The 17,301-nt window shown below is 37.2% G+C and overlaps 1 protein-coding gene across 5 annotated transcripts in view; it reads left to right on the top strand.

Annotated features, from left to right (window-relative positions):
* Positions 1-17,301, top strand: part of TAFA2 (TAFA chemokine like family member 2) — a 195,343-nt gene that overhangs the window by 151,537 nt on the left and 26,505 nt on the right. For all 5 annotated transcript variants that reach the window (XR_011091959.1, XR_011091958.1, XR_011091960.1 and 2 more), the window contains exon 3: positions 16,221-16,373. Coding sequence is in view for 1 of the 5 variants with exons in the window: in XM_068669335.1 (XP_068525436.1) it covers positions 16,221-16,373 (153 nt within the window). In the remaining 4 variants the exon portion in view is untranslated. The remainder of the gene's footprint in view (positions 1-16,220; positions 16,374-17,301) is intronic.

The following is a 17,301-nucleotide window of genomic DNA, read 5'->3' on the forward strand; positions in this document are numbered from 1 at the left end:
ACATCCCTTTGGTCAGCCTGGGCCAGCTGTTCTGGCTGTGTCCCCTCACAGCTCCCTGTGCACCCCCAGCCCCCTCACTGGCAGGGCAGCACAAGAAGCTGAAGTGTCCTTGGCTCTGTGTAAGCTCTGCTCTGCAACAACTGAAACACTGGTGTGTTAACAACATTATTTTCACCAAAAATACAAAACACAGCATTGTGTGAGCTTCTGTGAAGAAAATTAACCTTGTCAAAACCATGACAATGCTGTGGTATGTTGCCGTGTTAATGTTTTGTATCCTTCTACTTAGAGATCCTTATATGCCAATGACTGTAAATGTATGCATATATGTAATACTTGATAAAAATAATGAGGGAAAGAACTCTGGCAGTCTCTTAGGTTTGCAGACTTCAGATGCTGCTGTGTATTGCTTTCAGAGCTCTGAACCTTGCATGCACTACTGAAATATGGTTTCTGTTCATTCAGTTGGCAAGACCTTTATGCAATACATGTATTGATAGGCTCCACAAATGATGGTGGGGGAAAGGAAATATGCATGAACATGCCATTCCCTTGAAGAGGTGAGACAAATTATCAGAAATAATGATCTATCATCCATTTTGTGGAGCATATTTGCCAAAGTGAAAATCCAGATGAAGAACAGTGTCCATGTTTACTCTGATTGTTGTGGTTTTTGTTTCTTAGAAATTATAGGTGTCCATGCATAACTCCTAGGCATTGCAGTAGTTTCACATAAATAATCAGCTATTAAGCAAAGCCGTGCCACTGAAGTCAGGAAAGGCTGGCTCATTCCATCTGCATCTTCTATTTCTGATTTCACTATCTTTTTATTTTGTGTTAAAATGCTCTACTGACTATGCCTACACCTGAGGGATGTGTGCTAAGATTATTCTCAAAACTTACCTGAGTTGTGAATCCTGTGAAGATGAAACTCCTGCTAGATTTGTGTATGCGATTTGTGTATGTGACAAGGTACCTCATGAATAGCTTTTTGTCAAATCCTACAGTGTATCCCTTGCTGTTCAGCTTTTTAAAGTGGTGAATCGAAGGGGAAGACAATTCTTGTTTTGCGACAGTCTTCTACACATTAAAGATTACTTTTGGCTCTTAACATATCAGTGCCATGGACCTGAACAGTTATTTAATGATCATCTATTTTTTTCTGGCTTGTATTTTAGAATTAAAATGGTATAATATTTGTTATGAGTCAATGTAGGTATTCCTAAGGAACTATGGGTAATGGTTATTTACCCATAATAATTTCATTTAATCTTAAAAATATGCATGGCCCTGTAGATATTTATAAACGGCCATTCATCTGTCATCTTTTTTTTTTTTTTTTGAAGAAAAATACATTGTGTTATGTGTTGTGCATGGCATTCAACTTCATCCATGGGACTTTGAAAGTGTACATGTAAACTATTCCACAGATAATCTCCATCTACTGATCTTTCAGTTATTTAACTAAACTTCAAACAGTTCAAAGCAATCTGAAGGGTAAAGTTTTGAGGTTCTAATATTGACCTCCGTGAGAAAAATCTGTTAAAATGAAATACGTTAAAGTATCAAAAAGATCGAAGAATTTTCAGTCCTTAAAATGTGTACAGCTAGAATATGGACACTGTATATTCTGTGCAGATTTTCAGTTACCTATACATTAAGTCTGATTCCTTGCGAACTCTTATCAGCAACATTTGAATTAAAATTTGATCATTACATTTATTTTTCATAACCTTTTAATTGCTCTCTGAGGGCCCATCCATCTCTTTTTGCCCTCTCACAGTGGTGAGAAAGATGTGAGAATTATGGATTCCCTCTTCAGACTCTCTCTTTGGCAAAAGAAGTGTCTTTGGTGTGGACATCTTGGAGGGTTCCTCATTCTCTGCATCTGATGAGCATTGCTTTGGCCCTTGTGGGAGGAGGATGCATTTTGGCAGCGGATGACATGGAGAGGAGATGCTGTGGGAACTGGACCTGGGGAGGTGTGGGAAGCTTGCCTTGAACAGAGGCAATTAGTTTACTAGTAATTTACTTACATAGTGCTGCAGGTGTGCTTTTTCTGTTCCTGGAAAGCTTATGCCTGAAGGATACAAGGTGAGCTCTGCTGTGCTCTGTGCTTGTATTTCATCAGTGGCCTAGGCACACACGGTGCCTGGCTTATTTCATGGAAGGGCAGTAACCAGAACGGATCACCAGCTGGCCTGACCTGGCCTCTTACATCCCAATATGCAATGGATGAGAAGATACAGATACCTTCTGTAGAGATACATGGTAAAATATCAAGCCCAGAACCATGCTCTCATTCTCTGAAAAGGTCCCTGAATAATTATATTTTTTCCTTTTTTTTTATTTTTAATTTTTCTCTTGAAGGTGTGAATTACTTCAGATGCTTTCATTATCTAACCATTGTTGCAAAGCATGCTTATGGTGTTCTGGGAATGGTGATGCTTCTGCAGCTTCTGGCTTTGGATAGCAATGAGAGAGGTATTTATGTTTGCTATCAACCAGGATTCCTTCAGAAACAAGTGCCAGGGAATCTGCTTGGAGCATCTTAAAAGATACCTGTTCAGCAGGAAGAGATAACTGCAAATACTATCTACTGGGAATCCTTGAGCAAAAATATTCTTGATTGTGCAGCTCTGAATGGTTCTCCTGGCACTTTCTCCCCTTTTATTTTGCTTGTTGAAATATGCTTACTTTTTCTCCATCTTGAAGGATGCCAGCTTCTTCCCAGGCCATCTAGTTTCAACGCACAGCCTCTGTCTAGATACTTATTGATTCATCATGCTTACAGACTTGCTATTTATATGGAATCAATAATGTAGAGAGAAGGTTGTAGCCAGGGAGATCACTCTAAAAGAGGGGATTTCACAGGACTAGACATGTGCCTTGTTAGCATTTTTTTTTTTCTAAAGGCCTGAGTTAAGTTCCTCCCCTGACTCTGTGCTTCAAAGAGCTTGCCTGGGGCTCTACAGAAGCAAGCTGAAACTTAAAATTAAGATCTTTCTTTCAGATGGTGAACTGTGTGCTGGGACATCCTACAGAGCTTCTCTTAATACATGTGGGGGAGTCTGAAGTACAGTAGTAAGTCTTACAAGGCAGGGGTAGAAAAGAATAAGGAAACAGACAAACACACAGAAAACCACCTCTGTAACATTCAGAAGGCAAGCATGCATAGATGTGCTTGCAGTTAATGGGAAGAATATTTCAAGATAAATATTTGATATTTAGGTTAAATGGACAGACTAAGGAAAAATGCGTTCTAGTGCTGCAAAATAGTATGTGAAGTAGTTTAAACATATGTCATAGAATTTAAAAAAAAAAACTTTATATTAATATAGATACACCATTCTATCCAGACATGAACATAGTTAAAACAAAGCAAAGTCAAAACACACCCCAAAAGAAAAAGTTTGACATACCAACTAAAGCTATCTGTAAAAGACAACAAACCACCCAAAAATCTTGGAGAATTTTTGAAGTGTGGAAATATGAATATAAAAATTCAAATGCTTTTTCTAGTCAAGTTTTGTTAAATTTCATCACATATGTATGTGCTCATTTTACACACATGAATGCAAAAATATTTTCAGATTCTTTCAATGTTTCAATGTATTTTTATTTATTTATTTATTTATTTATTTATTTATTAATAGATAAATGGGTGCACAAGTGTTATGCAAATACCTTTCTGTGACTGTATTATGCATATTGTGTTAGGAAAAATTCTACAAGAACATGTGAATCTTGAAGTTGGGAGAATTTTTGGAAGTTCACCTTGACTTCACTGCGTGGTTTGTATCAGGTCATTGCTAGAGTGCTTCTAATGCAATGTGTATTCTAGGTTTAATCAGCTTAATGATCCTTCAGTACAGATATTACCTGTTAAACAAGCAGTGTTGTCCTGGTTTCATCTGGGGTAGAGTTAATTTTCTTCGTAGTGGCAGGTATGGTGCAGTTCTTTGTATTTAGGTGGAAAATAATGTTGATAACACATAGATGATTTCAGTTGTTGCAGAGCAGGGCTTACACAGAGTCAAAGAAGTTTCAGCTCCTCCTCATCCCCTACCGGTGGGGAGGCTGGGGGTGCACAGGGAGTTGGGAGAGAGGGGACACAGCCAGGACAACTGGCCCAAACTAACCAAAAGGATGTCCATACCATGTCCTCTGTTGTGTCGTCCCCCCACCGCCCTTGAAGAATCCTAGTGTAGGGTGAATAAAAGGGGTGTTAAGCACTTTTTTTTTTTTTTTTTTTTTTTAATAAAAGTGGAAAAAAATATAAAGATTTTGATAACAGAATTCACAGTAACATTCGTGTGCTTAAGTATGAATCAAGCTTCTTAAAGATATCTATTACCTAAATAGACTTATGCACCTTACTAAATAAATAAAAACCTTATCTGTGTAAACATCACCTGCAAGCAGCTAAATGTGTGTTGAGATGGAAATAGAGCACAGGGACTTAGACACATTTTTCTTTGATGAAACCATGTTTGTCCTTCCCTAAGCTTCACTGCTCTTTCCACAGAGACACCTAAAGCCTACTGAGGTGCTTGAGCTATTTTCTAATAAGTGTGAGTAGCCTGGAAGCAGGCTGTTCAAAAGAACTATTGAATTTACCTCTCCACCTTGTTACACTAATCCTATTTTATAAAGACTCCCATTCACAGCACTTTTCTTAAGATGTTACTTCAGGCGAGGGCTATGTGCCAGAGGGTCATTCAAATATGTGAGGGTAGAGAAAACCTTTCTTTTTTCCTCTGATGCATGCCTGAGATCATGTTAATTTGTCATAGAGTACAATGTACCCTGAGACCATTTGGGTCAGCTGGAAAGAAAAGAAGATTAATAATGAGAGTCATCTAAGGAAGCAGGGGAAACATATTTCCCATAAACTGTGTAAACTACAGGTTTCTGAAGCCCTGAGAATGAGGATTTTTATTTATTTATTTATTTATTTAATTTTTTTAGTATTCAGTCAGATGCTGAAGACTGCTCTGAGACATGTGCTACTGCTTCTTGCTGAGTTGAAATATTTGGCAGAAGGCCCACAGAGAGAGTAAGAGAGAATAAAAAGTCTTTGTGCCAAATGTTCTTTTGAGTGCCTGAGAGCTGGATTGGTCTTTTTTCTCTGAGAAATCATATAATTAGTAATCTCAAACCTCAGCCTGTTAATTTACAAAATGTCTGCACACTTTAATATATCGTTTGCTTAACATGTTTGATAACAACCTTGGAGATACTGGGGCTTTTGACTTCTTGTAGTATTTATAAACTGCATCTCTCCCTGGGTGTTTCTCTGCCAGTTCTGCACAGGCTTCTATTGTGGTTGGTGTCAGCCTGAAGCAGCTAGGAGGAAAGGCAGGAAGTGTTTTGCCTGCAGAAAGCAAAGTTTCCATTTCTGGCCCATAAGGAAACACACAGCCTTTGCTGCCATCAGCGTCTTCTCCTGACCAACAGATGAGATGGTGAAGGTGCAGCCTTGGTGGGAAGTGGTGAGCTACCTCACAGGCTGGCTCCGGCAGGGGAGCTGAGCTTTTCTTGAAGTCTCAGCAAATGTGCAAAAGCCTTTTATTCTCTTCCCCTTCCAGTGGGTTGTGCTGCACCAAAGGTCTGGGGTTGGCAGCTGGCAAGAATCCACAGAGTAGCCAATAGATACAACACTGTTTATTTCCACCTCTGATGTGGACAATCCTGAAAACTGCAATGGAAACCCTGGAAGCCCTGCCACGATGAGTGGAGCCATCAGGCACTGCAGAGCATTGCCCCATGGCTGAGGCTTGCTCCTACTAAAAGGACAGCCCTTTTCTAGTAACAGTTTGTGCATATTCATGTTTTGGGCTTGAGGCCACATCAGGGAGACCAGTGAGGTCACTTTTACATTGGGTACCCTGTGTGATAAGATTACACATCTGGGAAAGTTAAAATAGGGGTAAGCTCATATAAAGAATAGGTAATCAAGAGCATTGTGTGGGCCTGACCCTTGGCCAAGTAAGATATGGCTGGCTACTTGAAATACATAAGAGAGAGAGAGAGAAGTAATAAAAGTCCTTGGCTAATTACCTTACTCCTCGCAGTATTTTGTGCCATAGCCCGTACACTGGGTCAACACACAATGATCTGCAAGAACCCATATGATCATTGCATGTGATCTTGACTCTGAACTGTCTGTGGTTTCAAAAACCTGGCAATCACCTGATTCCAAAGTTATAAGGGGGGCAACCCTTACAACCTATGAAGGGCAACCCTGTAGGCTGACGGGATCATTTGAAAAGGAGGAGGTTGCCCTTCAGTTTACCTGAAAACTGGTCATGTTTTAAGTTCCTGTGTTTTCGGTGAAAAGTTTGCCCTGAAGCTCTCATTTGTAGCCACTACCATAAAAAGACCCTGGCAACTGTGAGAGTGGAGATAAGCTTATTTGAGTAACACTGGCTCATTCCTGCCAAAGGACTGATTAAATAATTAGCCCGAGTAAGGCCAGGAAGATAAAGTCACATGGCTGTGAGCTTTTCAGGTCCAAGAGATCCTACATGAAGTTCTCCATCTGTGGTTTTAGTGTTTGTAAAGATTTTATGTCCAGCTGGGACCATGCCAGCTTGCTGTGCTATTCCAGTAAGTCTTTTTCTCTCAGTGGGGATAACTCAATCCTTCAGACCATGGCAGATAGTGCCATGGGGATATCTGAGGCTTGATCTCTGGGTCATTAGTGAATTAGTGAGCTCTTCTCAGGGGTAATGATTACATAGTAGCTTTTTTTTTTTTTTTTCCCTGAAAGGGAAAAACTCTTCCCACACAGATGGCTATAACCAGTGTCTGGCAGACAAGCTGATGGATGAGACTTTTCTTTGGCACCATGCAGCAGAGTATGCTTGGCAATGTGACTGTGGCAATCCATTCATTAGCTCAGTTTTTAAAAGCTACCAGAGATGCTGTCAGCATAGTGTTTTCATATGGACTCTGCTAGCCATTTTCACCCAAGCGGACTAAGTTGGTTAATTGCGGTAGAGGCAGACCTGCAAGAAGAGCTGGGCTAGCATTTGCAGGATAAACACTTATCAAGAATTGCTCTTGTAATTTTAAAGTGGTTCTCTCATGAGAGAAAACACCATATTGAATCCAAGGAATCTGGGAAGGGCAGGATCTTTTGTGTATGTGTTGCCAACAGGTGGCAGTACAAAAATAATTTGTCCAAACAGGCAGCTCTGTTTTCAAACAATTCACCTGAGGACCCATGCCAAGTTCCAAGAGATATCACAGCAAAACAGAAATGAAAAGCAATGCTGTACTTTTAAGCTAAACTTATTCTCCAGTGATGTAAGTAGTGCACAGCATGCATTCTGTTTTTCTGGATTTTGCAAGAGCTCAAGGTGACCAAGTGGCTTTTAATAGCTATAGGTGGAGTGCAAGGCATGGAAAGGTGCAAGCAGATAAATAAGACCTCAAAGCCCTGTCAATAAGGTGTGCTTGTAGGGACTTAAGAGATATTTGCACGGGAAGGAGTTATTCATATCATAGCATTACCCAAATCAAGCATAAAAGAGGTTGCATGGCCTCTGGCATGGAATGGGCTGCTCTGATCTAACAGCGTGACTCTTTGGCTGAGCTCACTGCAGTGATTTGGCATGTGCCTCTCTACAGATATTGATCCGCTGATCTAGCAGGTACGAGAGGATTATCTTGACAGTCAGTGTGCATTTCTTAGAAGGAAAGGTTGAAGGTTAAATGTTATTTTGCCAAATGCCATCTCTGTCTTCCTTGCTTAATTTTTCTTTCCAAAAGATTTCTAATGCTCATGTCTGTTACAGGCTGCTGAATCCAGTAGCTGGGTAGATATGAGGCTGTAGCTCCCTATTCCCAGTTTTTGTCGATGGAGAGGCTGAACATCTATGCTCCTTAGAAAGTAGTTGAACACAGACAGACATGCATGCCATACACACTCAGCCAGCTGCGCAGATCGGTGCAGACATAGCAAACCACCTTTCCTGGCACCCATGTCCATACACACAGTAATCACTCAGTTGATGGGCCAATCCTTTTCCTCATCCCCATCTATCAGAACTGAAATCTGCTGGCAGAGAGAGCTACATGTACATGCATATATATGCACACCCAAATGTAAAATGGGTCACTCGGAAGATGGTCTAAGACAGTCAGCCTGACTGGTAGCTGATCCGAGGTGCCTTCATGTCACCAGTTGCTTTCACTTGGATTTACAATGTTTGGGATCTCACTCCAGTTGCTAGTAATCAGATCTCTTAATTTATCACCAACTAATCTGGCTTGAATTTCCCTAGTATTAATGCATATCCACTCAGAGAAGGCAGTATGCACACACACACACACAAAAAGATAGAAATAAGATTTAATAAGAATGTAGCAGAACTCGCAGTGTTTGAGCACAGGGCTCAGCTAGGCTCAGCTAGACAAATAAACTAACTGCCCCCTGTTTATAATTCACTGGCCCATTTTATCCTTACCCCTTTATTCATTCATGCTCATTCCTCTCCAGTCCACCCTGACATCCCTCCCTTTCCCTTCCTTTGGTCCTTCTGCTAAATATCCCATAGTGAGCCTCACATGTTTCCACAAAATATCTGATGGAAAATTTTATGATCCTTAGGTTCTGTTCCCCCTTCATCCAATAACAGGTCCAGTACTCCTGCAGGCTGTAACGCCCTTTAGTCTGCAAGATTTCTGGGGAGGCAGTTTATTGGGTTGACCCATCTCAGTGGCTTTCCCACCAGGCCCAGGAGCTGATCACTCCCCATGGATGGCTCTGGGAACACTGAGTGAAGGTGCCCTGTTGGTAGACACTGGCTTGTTGGGCTCCTCTGGTCCCCTGGGGCCTTTGTGTTTAGCTTTTGGTCATGCTGGCTAAAGGTATCATTGGCCATCTGGTGCACAAATGCAGTCTTCAAACAAGTTTTGGTGTTTCTGAATGCCTTTATCTCTACCCTCTCAACTCCGGCCTGATCTCATCATGGGGCAGTTGCATTATTTATTGCAGCCAAAATCCATTCCTTTGAGATCTGCCCACAGCCCTTTCCCAGTTATATATTCTCCTGTAGCATGGTTGTGAAGCATCTTTGGTTCTAGTTATTTGGAAAATGGATGATCAAGATACTTAAAGAACATTTTCTCTCTTCAGATGTTGTCTTTTCAAAGGAAAATTTGGTGTTTGTTTTCAGCTTTACAGTAGTTTTGAATTACCTGAATGTTTTAAATGCACATGGCATCAGTGGAATAGATAACTAAATAATTTTAATTAGTCAAGTGAAATGTAATGATAAAGTATAATAAGATAACATAAAATTATCATTTTTTCCTGATGATTCTATAGTGCTACCCCATGTGTCATCTGGAAAATAAAGCAGCATGAATGCCTTTCCTAAGATGCACTACAACGATAGCATGCCTCATGCCTCATTGTCAACACCGAGGACACAGGAATTACTGCTGTGTCTGTAATTGATTTTTTAGTTCACTGGCCAAACATTGGGGGAAAAAAAAAAAAAAAAGAAAAAGTGTTTTTTTTTTTTTTTTTTTTCCAGGTAAAATTAAATATTTTGCTTTGCTTTGAAAAAAAAATACAGCTGTAAAAATACCTTAAGATTGCATTAGCATTTTAAAAAATAAAGTTACAAATTATAAAAAGTCATGTGGAAACAATTTTTTTTTTTACCCCCTCTGAGGGTATTTACTTTTAGATTCAATGTGTACCCAAATTTAACTAGATTTCAGAAATAGTTTTATTGGTTGGATACTGTAGTTTTAGCAAATGAACTCTTCAATGAAAAACATAACACCTTTAGTGATGGTTTAAAACAAGATTTAATAATCATTATTTATCATATTTTTCAGTCACATATATATATATATATCATATATATAATATATATCATCGTTTGTTCAATCACTATAATAGATGCTAAATAAGCAATCAACAGAATAAGTATCTTAAGTTGCAAATCTAAATGTCGCTTTCATTGACAATACAAATTTTTAATTCTATCTCTGAAATTCTGACTCAAAACCACTGATCAGGCCAGAATCATTGAGTTCAAAGGGCTTTGAATCTGATCTCCAAAGGTCATCCTTAGTGAAGTTCCTGTCAATGCTCTTCAAGTGCTTCTTTGGGAATCGGTGGCTTGCTTCATGCCAGAGGTAATGAGATGATGACTGGTATGGGAGACACCTCTTCTTTTTTGCCTTCTGTGCTGCCCGCTCTCCATCTGGCCTATGGAGCAAATGTTTTATGTTCACATAATGAAACTGAAGCTTGTGTCCCTGAAAGTTTGTCTGTTTTTTTTTTTTTTTTTTTTTTTCTCCCCCCCCCCCAAATATACTGATGGCTAATCAAAGAAAAGATCTTACCTCTGACAAAGAGCTTTGTGTTGCTTATGTTCTTAGATCACCACAACTGCAACAATATCACCCCTAGTACCAACAGAGTGTGATTAAACCAAATTCAGTTTCTTCTTTACCTGCTTTTAGGTATAACAGAAGGATAGTGAAATTAATGAAATGAAGGAACTGGACAATTTGTTTCTTTTCAAAGATATTCATCTATCTTTTAATAGAAAAACTGTCAGTGTAAATACTGGCTTAACTGTAGTTGCACAGTATTTTAATTGCTTAGCTGTAGCAGCTACTAACACTTCTAAAACTACCAAAAATATGCAACAATACCATGTCTGTGTGCTTGTGTGTGAGAGAGATTTTGCAAGTTTATTTGTAATCCTTCCTATCTACAATGACACACTGAGACTGATGTGACATACTGAAATTGCTGAAGTGTAGCAGAAATATAACCTACATTTGTTTTCTACGTCAATCAGAATAAAGAAAGCAAACAGACTATGTGAACAAGAAAACCTACTTTTTCCTGGTTACTCTAGAGTAGGACAGTGATTTAGAGCCTATTGTGGAAAATACTACATCATAACCACTAATTTTATTTTTATTTTTTTATGTCGGTACGCTCCACCACCCCTCAGTTTAAATATTTTGGTGGTATACAATGACAGATGATTTAGTAGGAAAGGAGGAAGCACATTGGTAATCTGCTGAAATATTGTTTGTTTTCCCTTTGTAGATGGTTATTAAAAACAAACAAAAAAAAAACCATCATCATCAACAACAACAAAATAGTAGTTGTATTATAGTCCTTAATGTCAGTACACATGTGAATAAAGACTACTTATGTGCATAGTTTGAAAGACTGGCTCCCTATAGTATTTCATATGGGATATATTCCTGATTATCCTCAAGATAGGCAAAAAATCCTCAAATTGGCCAAAGTCTGATTAACATTAGATGTAATTTGGACTGAAACTCATGGCTAAAAGTCAATCCTGTTTCTCTCCTCATTGGTGATCCGTTGCTTCTTGTTTAAACTAAAGATTTGTTTTTGTGAAGAGCTTTAGAAAACGCACAGATGCATGCAAATAAAGCTTTGTACATTTTACATAGGCTCACTGATCTCACAGGAATTACCTGGAATGTAGAAAAAGAAGATGCACTTATCTCAATGTAAAAAAAGAAGATGCACTTATCTCATATAAGGGTACAGAGCTTGTAAGCCGATACAGAACAGGTTTCTACAGGAGGAGGTGATCACGCGTCTGTGGTTGCTTGCTCCTGCTGCTTCTCTTAGGCTGAAACTGCTTCTCACTAGTCTCTGCACTCAGGTGTAAGAGCTAAAGTGGTAGAGAACTAACCCTACAGAAGAGAGGTTATTTTTCTGTCCATCTAAATACTTGGCTTACCATTATCATTGTTAAATGGCACTGTTCAGGCAAGCAAGGGATCAGTGTACGAAAAGAGGCAATGTATTTTATTTTTTAGTACTGTTAGTCATTATGTTGGCTTTGCTGTATTACCCAATTACACCTGTCTTTGCAGAGAACATATAAATGAGACTATTATTACTATTATTATTATTATTATCATCATCACTAATTTATTTGTACAGTGGCTACTACAATGATGGAGAACCTGAATATAGATATGGTCTGTGGTTTTATTTTATCTAGGCCATGGCAACATGTTAACATGTTCCTTTTTTATTTTATTTTATTTTATTTTATTTTATTTTATTTTATTTTATTTTATTTTATTTTATTTTATTTTATTTTATTTTATTTTATTTTATTTTATTTTATTTTATTTTATTTTATTTTATTTTATTTTATTTTAATTTTTTTAACGGTCCATGTATATGTATATGCATTACCTATGCAACTTTCAGCAAAGAAAAGATTCAAACCGCCTACCAGAGAGTTGTCAGATTTGGTCATGAATGATCAGGTGACAAGGCTGAGAAATAGTGATCATATTGAAGAGTGGAATTCAGAAAACTTAACTTGATTTAATGCTAGATTTATCTATGATGTTATGATAAATACATATGTATATATATATATGTGCGTTACAAAATAATAATCTGGAACAATATCTTGTCTTCTGGTCTGGAAAAAAACTCTCACAGAAGTAAAGGAGTCAGAGCTACAATTTAGTGCCATATGTGCTGTGCAAATATGACTAAAAAATTCACTCATCTAAGCAAAAGAAATGTAAAGAAATGTGAAAGAACAAGAATAGGTAGAAATTATATATATTTAAAGTTATTTACTGTGTTTGTTTAAACATACTCTTTAAGCACATTCAATGTTTTGTGCTGTTGCATACAATGAGGAATAATAATTACTCAGCTTTATATTTCCTAGGATCATAATTGTGAGCACTCAAGTTTTTGTAGCAGTAACACACTGATTAATGAGATAGCTATTCACAATTTCACTACATGAGAAAATGCTGTAAAAGTGGCAGGCTAATTACAGGATATACTGTTAATGAGTAAGATACCTGTTTTCCAAGTTACACGCTCATATTACAGTGTTACATCTTCTGTAATGTAATGTATACATATATTACGTTATACATAATAATTGGGAAAACTTTACAGTCTGTACACATAAATATCTCTCAGTCTCTTTCTTCAGTCCTTCTTCACATTGATTTCAGGCAGGATTACTTGCATTAGCAGGACTGAGGATGCAGGACTGAGGGTTTGCAGTGGTTCTGAATAATGAATTTCCGAAGGATTCCAGAAATGACAGTTCTGTAAACATTTTCTGCAAAGCAAACAGCACACTTTGAAGTCTGTGCTTGGAGAAGAAGAAACAAAACCAAACTGCGAATCTTCAAAAGTTCTATCTCCTTTTTGTGGAATGGTTCAGTGCCTTAATGAGGTTAATTTGTATTAGGTTGTGGGAAATCCTTTATCTGCAGCATAGAGGCTTTCATTTTGAATGAATGTGACAGATACTGTACTTACTGCACAGGAACTTAATTATTTGATAGCATAAAGACCTGAAATCCCTGCATTTCCTTTCAAGGAATATTCATAGTGTACTCTAGATGGTAAACAGAAACTAGAGGATGGCTAGCCTAGATATTCAGTGATTGAAATATATATATTCTTTAGTAGGTTGTTTTGTTTTTATATCTAGAAAATTTCAAAGCAGTTGTATTAATGACAAGACACTATCAGTAGTATATGGTTATCTTTTATTCTATCCCATTTTCACATACCTTTTCATCCCTTGAAGTGCTTTTCTGTAATGTACATGGATATAAGTGACCATTTCTTCTAATTATAGTCTTTTTCCCGATAAGAGACTTTAAATGCCTGATTTCCTGTTTAGGACAAAGTGAGTTTCTTTCAAAAGTTTTGTTTTAGAATGAACATTTCTCTCAAAGCTTTTAAAAACAACTCTTTTAACTGGCTTCCATTCCAGATGGCTATTGGTGTACATAATACCAATATACTTAGCAGGTGTATTATGACATTTCACAGTATCATGGAAAGATTTGAGTTGGAAGCAACCTTAAAAACCACCCAGTTCCACCCCACCTGCTACAGGCAGGGACACCTCCCACCAGACCGGGTTGCCCAAAGCCCCATCCAGCCTGGCCTTGAACACCTCCAGGGATGGGGCATCCACAGTTTCTCTGGGCAACCTGTTCCAGTGCCTCACCACCCTCAGAGTAAAAATTTTTTTCCTAATATCTTATTTAAATTTACCCTCTTTTAGTTTAAAGATGTTCGTTATCGTATCACCATTCTCCCTAATATACTACCATTTCTGAAGTCTCCATTTCTGGAGACATGGTAGAGCTGTGTAAAACTATGAAATGAGACACTGAAGGACAAAATTTCAAGATCACTGAGACACATCAGAATACAGAAAAGAACTGAAATCTAATATAGTGAAAAATTAAGCGGGAAGAAATTCACTACGTTTTCTTTTTAGACTCAGTGTCTTTTTTTTTTTTTTATGTACCTTTCATAACACAAAAATCATTGAATTTTTGTTAGCATGTGTGTGTAGAAAATATGCAATTGCCTATCAAAATAAAGATGAATGTGAATTTACAGAAGCAGTATGTGCTTGCTCTCTTATATATTATGCATATGAAAGATATCCTAGATTATTTTTTATTATATTCACAAAAACAAAAACAAAAACCAACCCTTATAGTAATTGTATTAAGAAAAATGAATTTATTTGGATTTTCTTATTGGCAGAGCAACCTGTGAAATGGTTTGGAAAATAATTAAAGTACTTAAAATATAAAAATATTCACTCAGCATCAAAAGAATCAAAATATCAGAGTTCACATCATCATATAAAAATATGCAAAGTGCTTTCCTTGCAATTGAATTAAAAATGATATTTTTTCCCCTAGATTTCTGATTTATGTGTTATATTTCAGTATCTCACAATATGACGGATCATGGGTTAATTGTGTTTCACTGTGTTACATAATTTCATTTGTAGTACAGCATGATATGAGAGAGTATAATCTAACCTGATGTAGCACGATGTAGTGAGTGACTACAAAGATCACAGGCTGTTCCACAGACTTTGTTCTACTGAAAAATGCATAATTGCCTGAATGAAATGTTTAGTAGTTTATGTTTTGTTAATGAAGACCCAGAGTCTAATTGCTGCCTGTGGCTTTTGTCTCTAGGCACATTCTCGGGGGCCATATCTTACATCAAGTATACTCTCTTTCCTCAGCCCTTTTGAGAGCTGATACTGTGCAATAACAGCTGAGCAGATCCAGTCATAGATGTTGGGTTCCTGAAAGCTGATTGGTAGGGCCTTTACCTTGTAAAAACTCTCAATTTCACCATTAGGGTGTGAAAGATAGATGTACTGTTCAGTACACAGGCTTTGCATAAAGCATACAAAAAGTTAACCAGAAGATGAAATAGAGGGGCTGCCAAAATACATATTGTTTTGCATAATTCGTAGTCCTTCCTGTACAAAGTAGTAGGTCAATACCAGTTAAAATTTCAGATTCTTTCTCTATTCCTTCTGATGGAAATGAACTATCCCCAGAAATACCTTGTCTGTTTCTTATTTTATTTACCAGTGACCACTGCAAGTTCTGTTAAAATTATTTTTCTGATTTCTGGATCCTTTCATAACTGACTGCTGAACCAGAACGGCAGTTTTCTTACCAGTTTTACCAAACTGATCCTCTTATAGGACTCCAGTAATATGACTCTAGTAATTGGTTAGATCACCAAGTGGATACTGGATAATGAAGATTGTCCTGTTGCCCCCAGGGCTTTGAAAAGCTTTGATTCCTCATGTTTCCAGATTACCTTTGCAGTGCCAGGCAGAGAGACTTAAAATGTGATTCCCTAGTTTGTTTGTTTATTTCATTTTATTTTATTTTATTTTATTTTATTTTATTTTATTTTATTTTATTTTATTTTATTTTATTTTATTTTATTTTATTTTATTTTATTTTATTTTATTTTATTTATTGGGATGTGGCTATAGAAAATACACAAGTGTTTATGGGAGTCCAGAAATTAATATAGTGTCTAGGTTAGTTTTATAATGTTTCTTCTTCCCACTTCACTGGAACAGTCCTGTATGCAACCTTCTCCAATTTTTCTTTAGCCAACATTTTCTGCCTGAGATAGTCATACTACATTTGGAAAAGAAATCATCTTCACATTCTACTGTTAGTATCATTGTAATTCTATTTTCATGCTTGGCCTTGCAGAGCCTAGTTTAATGCATTTCTGATTAAAAACAAACAAACAAACAAACAAACAACAACAACAAAACAGAAAAACAAACAGTATGAGCCTACCTTGCAATGTTATCAAATTGCTCATCTTATTTTCACAGCTCACCATGTTAAAACCGGGACCTGTGAAGTGGTGGCACTCCATAGATGTTGCAATAAGAACAAGATAGAAGAAAGATCACAGACAGTGAAGTGCTCCTGCTTCCCTGGGCAGGTAGCAGGTACCACCCGGGCAGCTCCTTCTTGTGTTGATGGTGCGACTATTTTTATTGCTTCCTTTGGTTGCATGTTCCTAGGGGGTTTTGTTAGCTTAGAGACATCAATAAAAAAAAAGTTTATTATAGTTAGCTATTTAAAATAAGAGGAAGAAGGCTTTTGCATTTTGAAGGGCATGCCCAAGGTGAACGAGAGGAAGATGGGAAAAATGAATTATTTGCTATTACTCTGTGGAAATGCTAAGTGAAATTATTAGATGCCAATGAAAGAGACCTCTTGAGAAGCTAAATTTGATCTAACTAACAGAATGCCCTCAGAGTTGTATGAAATTCACTTAATTAAAAGTGTTTACACAAAATCTACATGAGCATATCATTTTCATATGCTGCAGTCTTACATTTTATTTATATATTTATCTTTATTATAAAGCAGTATACAAACAAACAAACAGAACAGAGGTTTTTTTTTTTTTAATCTTTGTATTTATATATTTATATGTAAATATATATTTCTGTTCAGAGTACAGTATTAATGTTTTACTTAACAAATCTGGCATTGTATTTTATGTTTTAATTGGGAAAATACCAGCTCATTTTTCACATCTATTTCTCTGAAAGAGGAGCAGGATGGATTCACCCTTTACATGATCTCTTTACTGTTGATATGTTGTTGGCTGTCAGAGAAGCAGTAAATATGTCATCTTTGGGGAATAAATTTAATCAGCCTGTGCTAGACTATAGTGTAGATCAGGCAAAATATACTAACTCAAAAGAAGAAGAGAGCTGGCTTAAAACTTTGAAATCTGTCTGAGCAAGAAAAAATGAGAGTTGGAAAGGAATGCTCTGAAATTACTTTCTGAACTGCAGTAAATTAGAAAACAACAGCAAAAAACACCACCACACTACAGAAATCAACTTTGAACCTTGTGCAAATTGCGGCTTCATTTCTTATGGAGATTCTGAGCTG

Source organism: Anas acuta, chromosome 1 (genome assembly GCF_963932015.1).
Source record: "Anas acuta chromosome 1, bAnaAcu1.1, whole genome shotgun sequence".
Classification (NCBI taxonomy): Eukaryota; Metazoa; Chordata; class Aves; order Anseriformes; family Anatidae; genus Anas; species Anas acuta.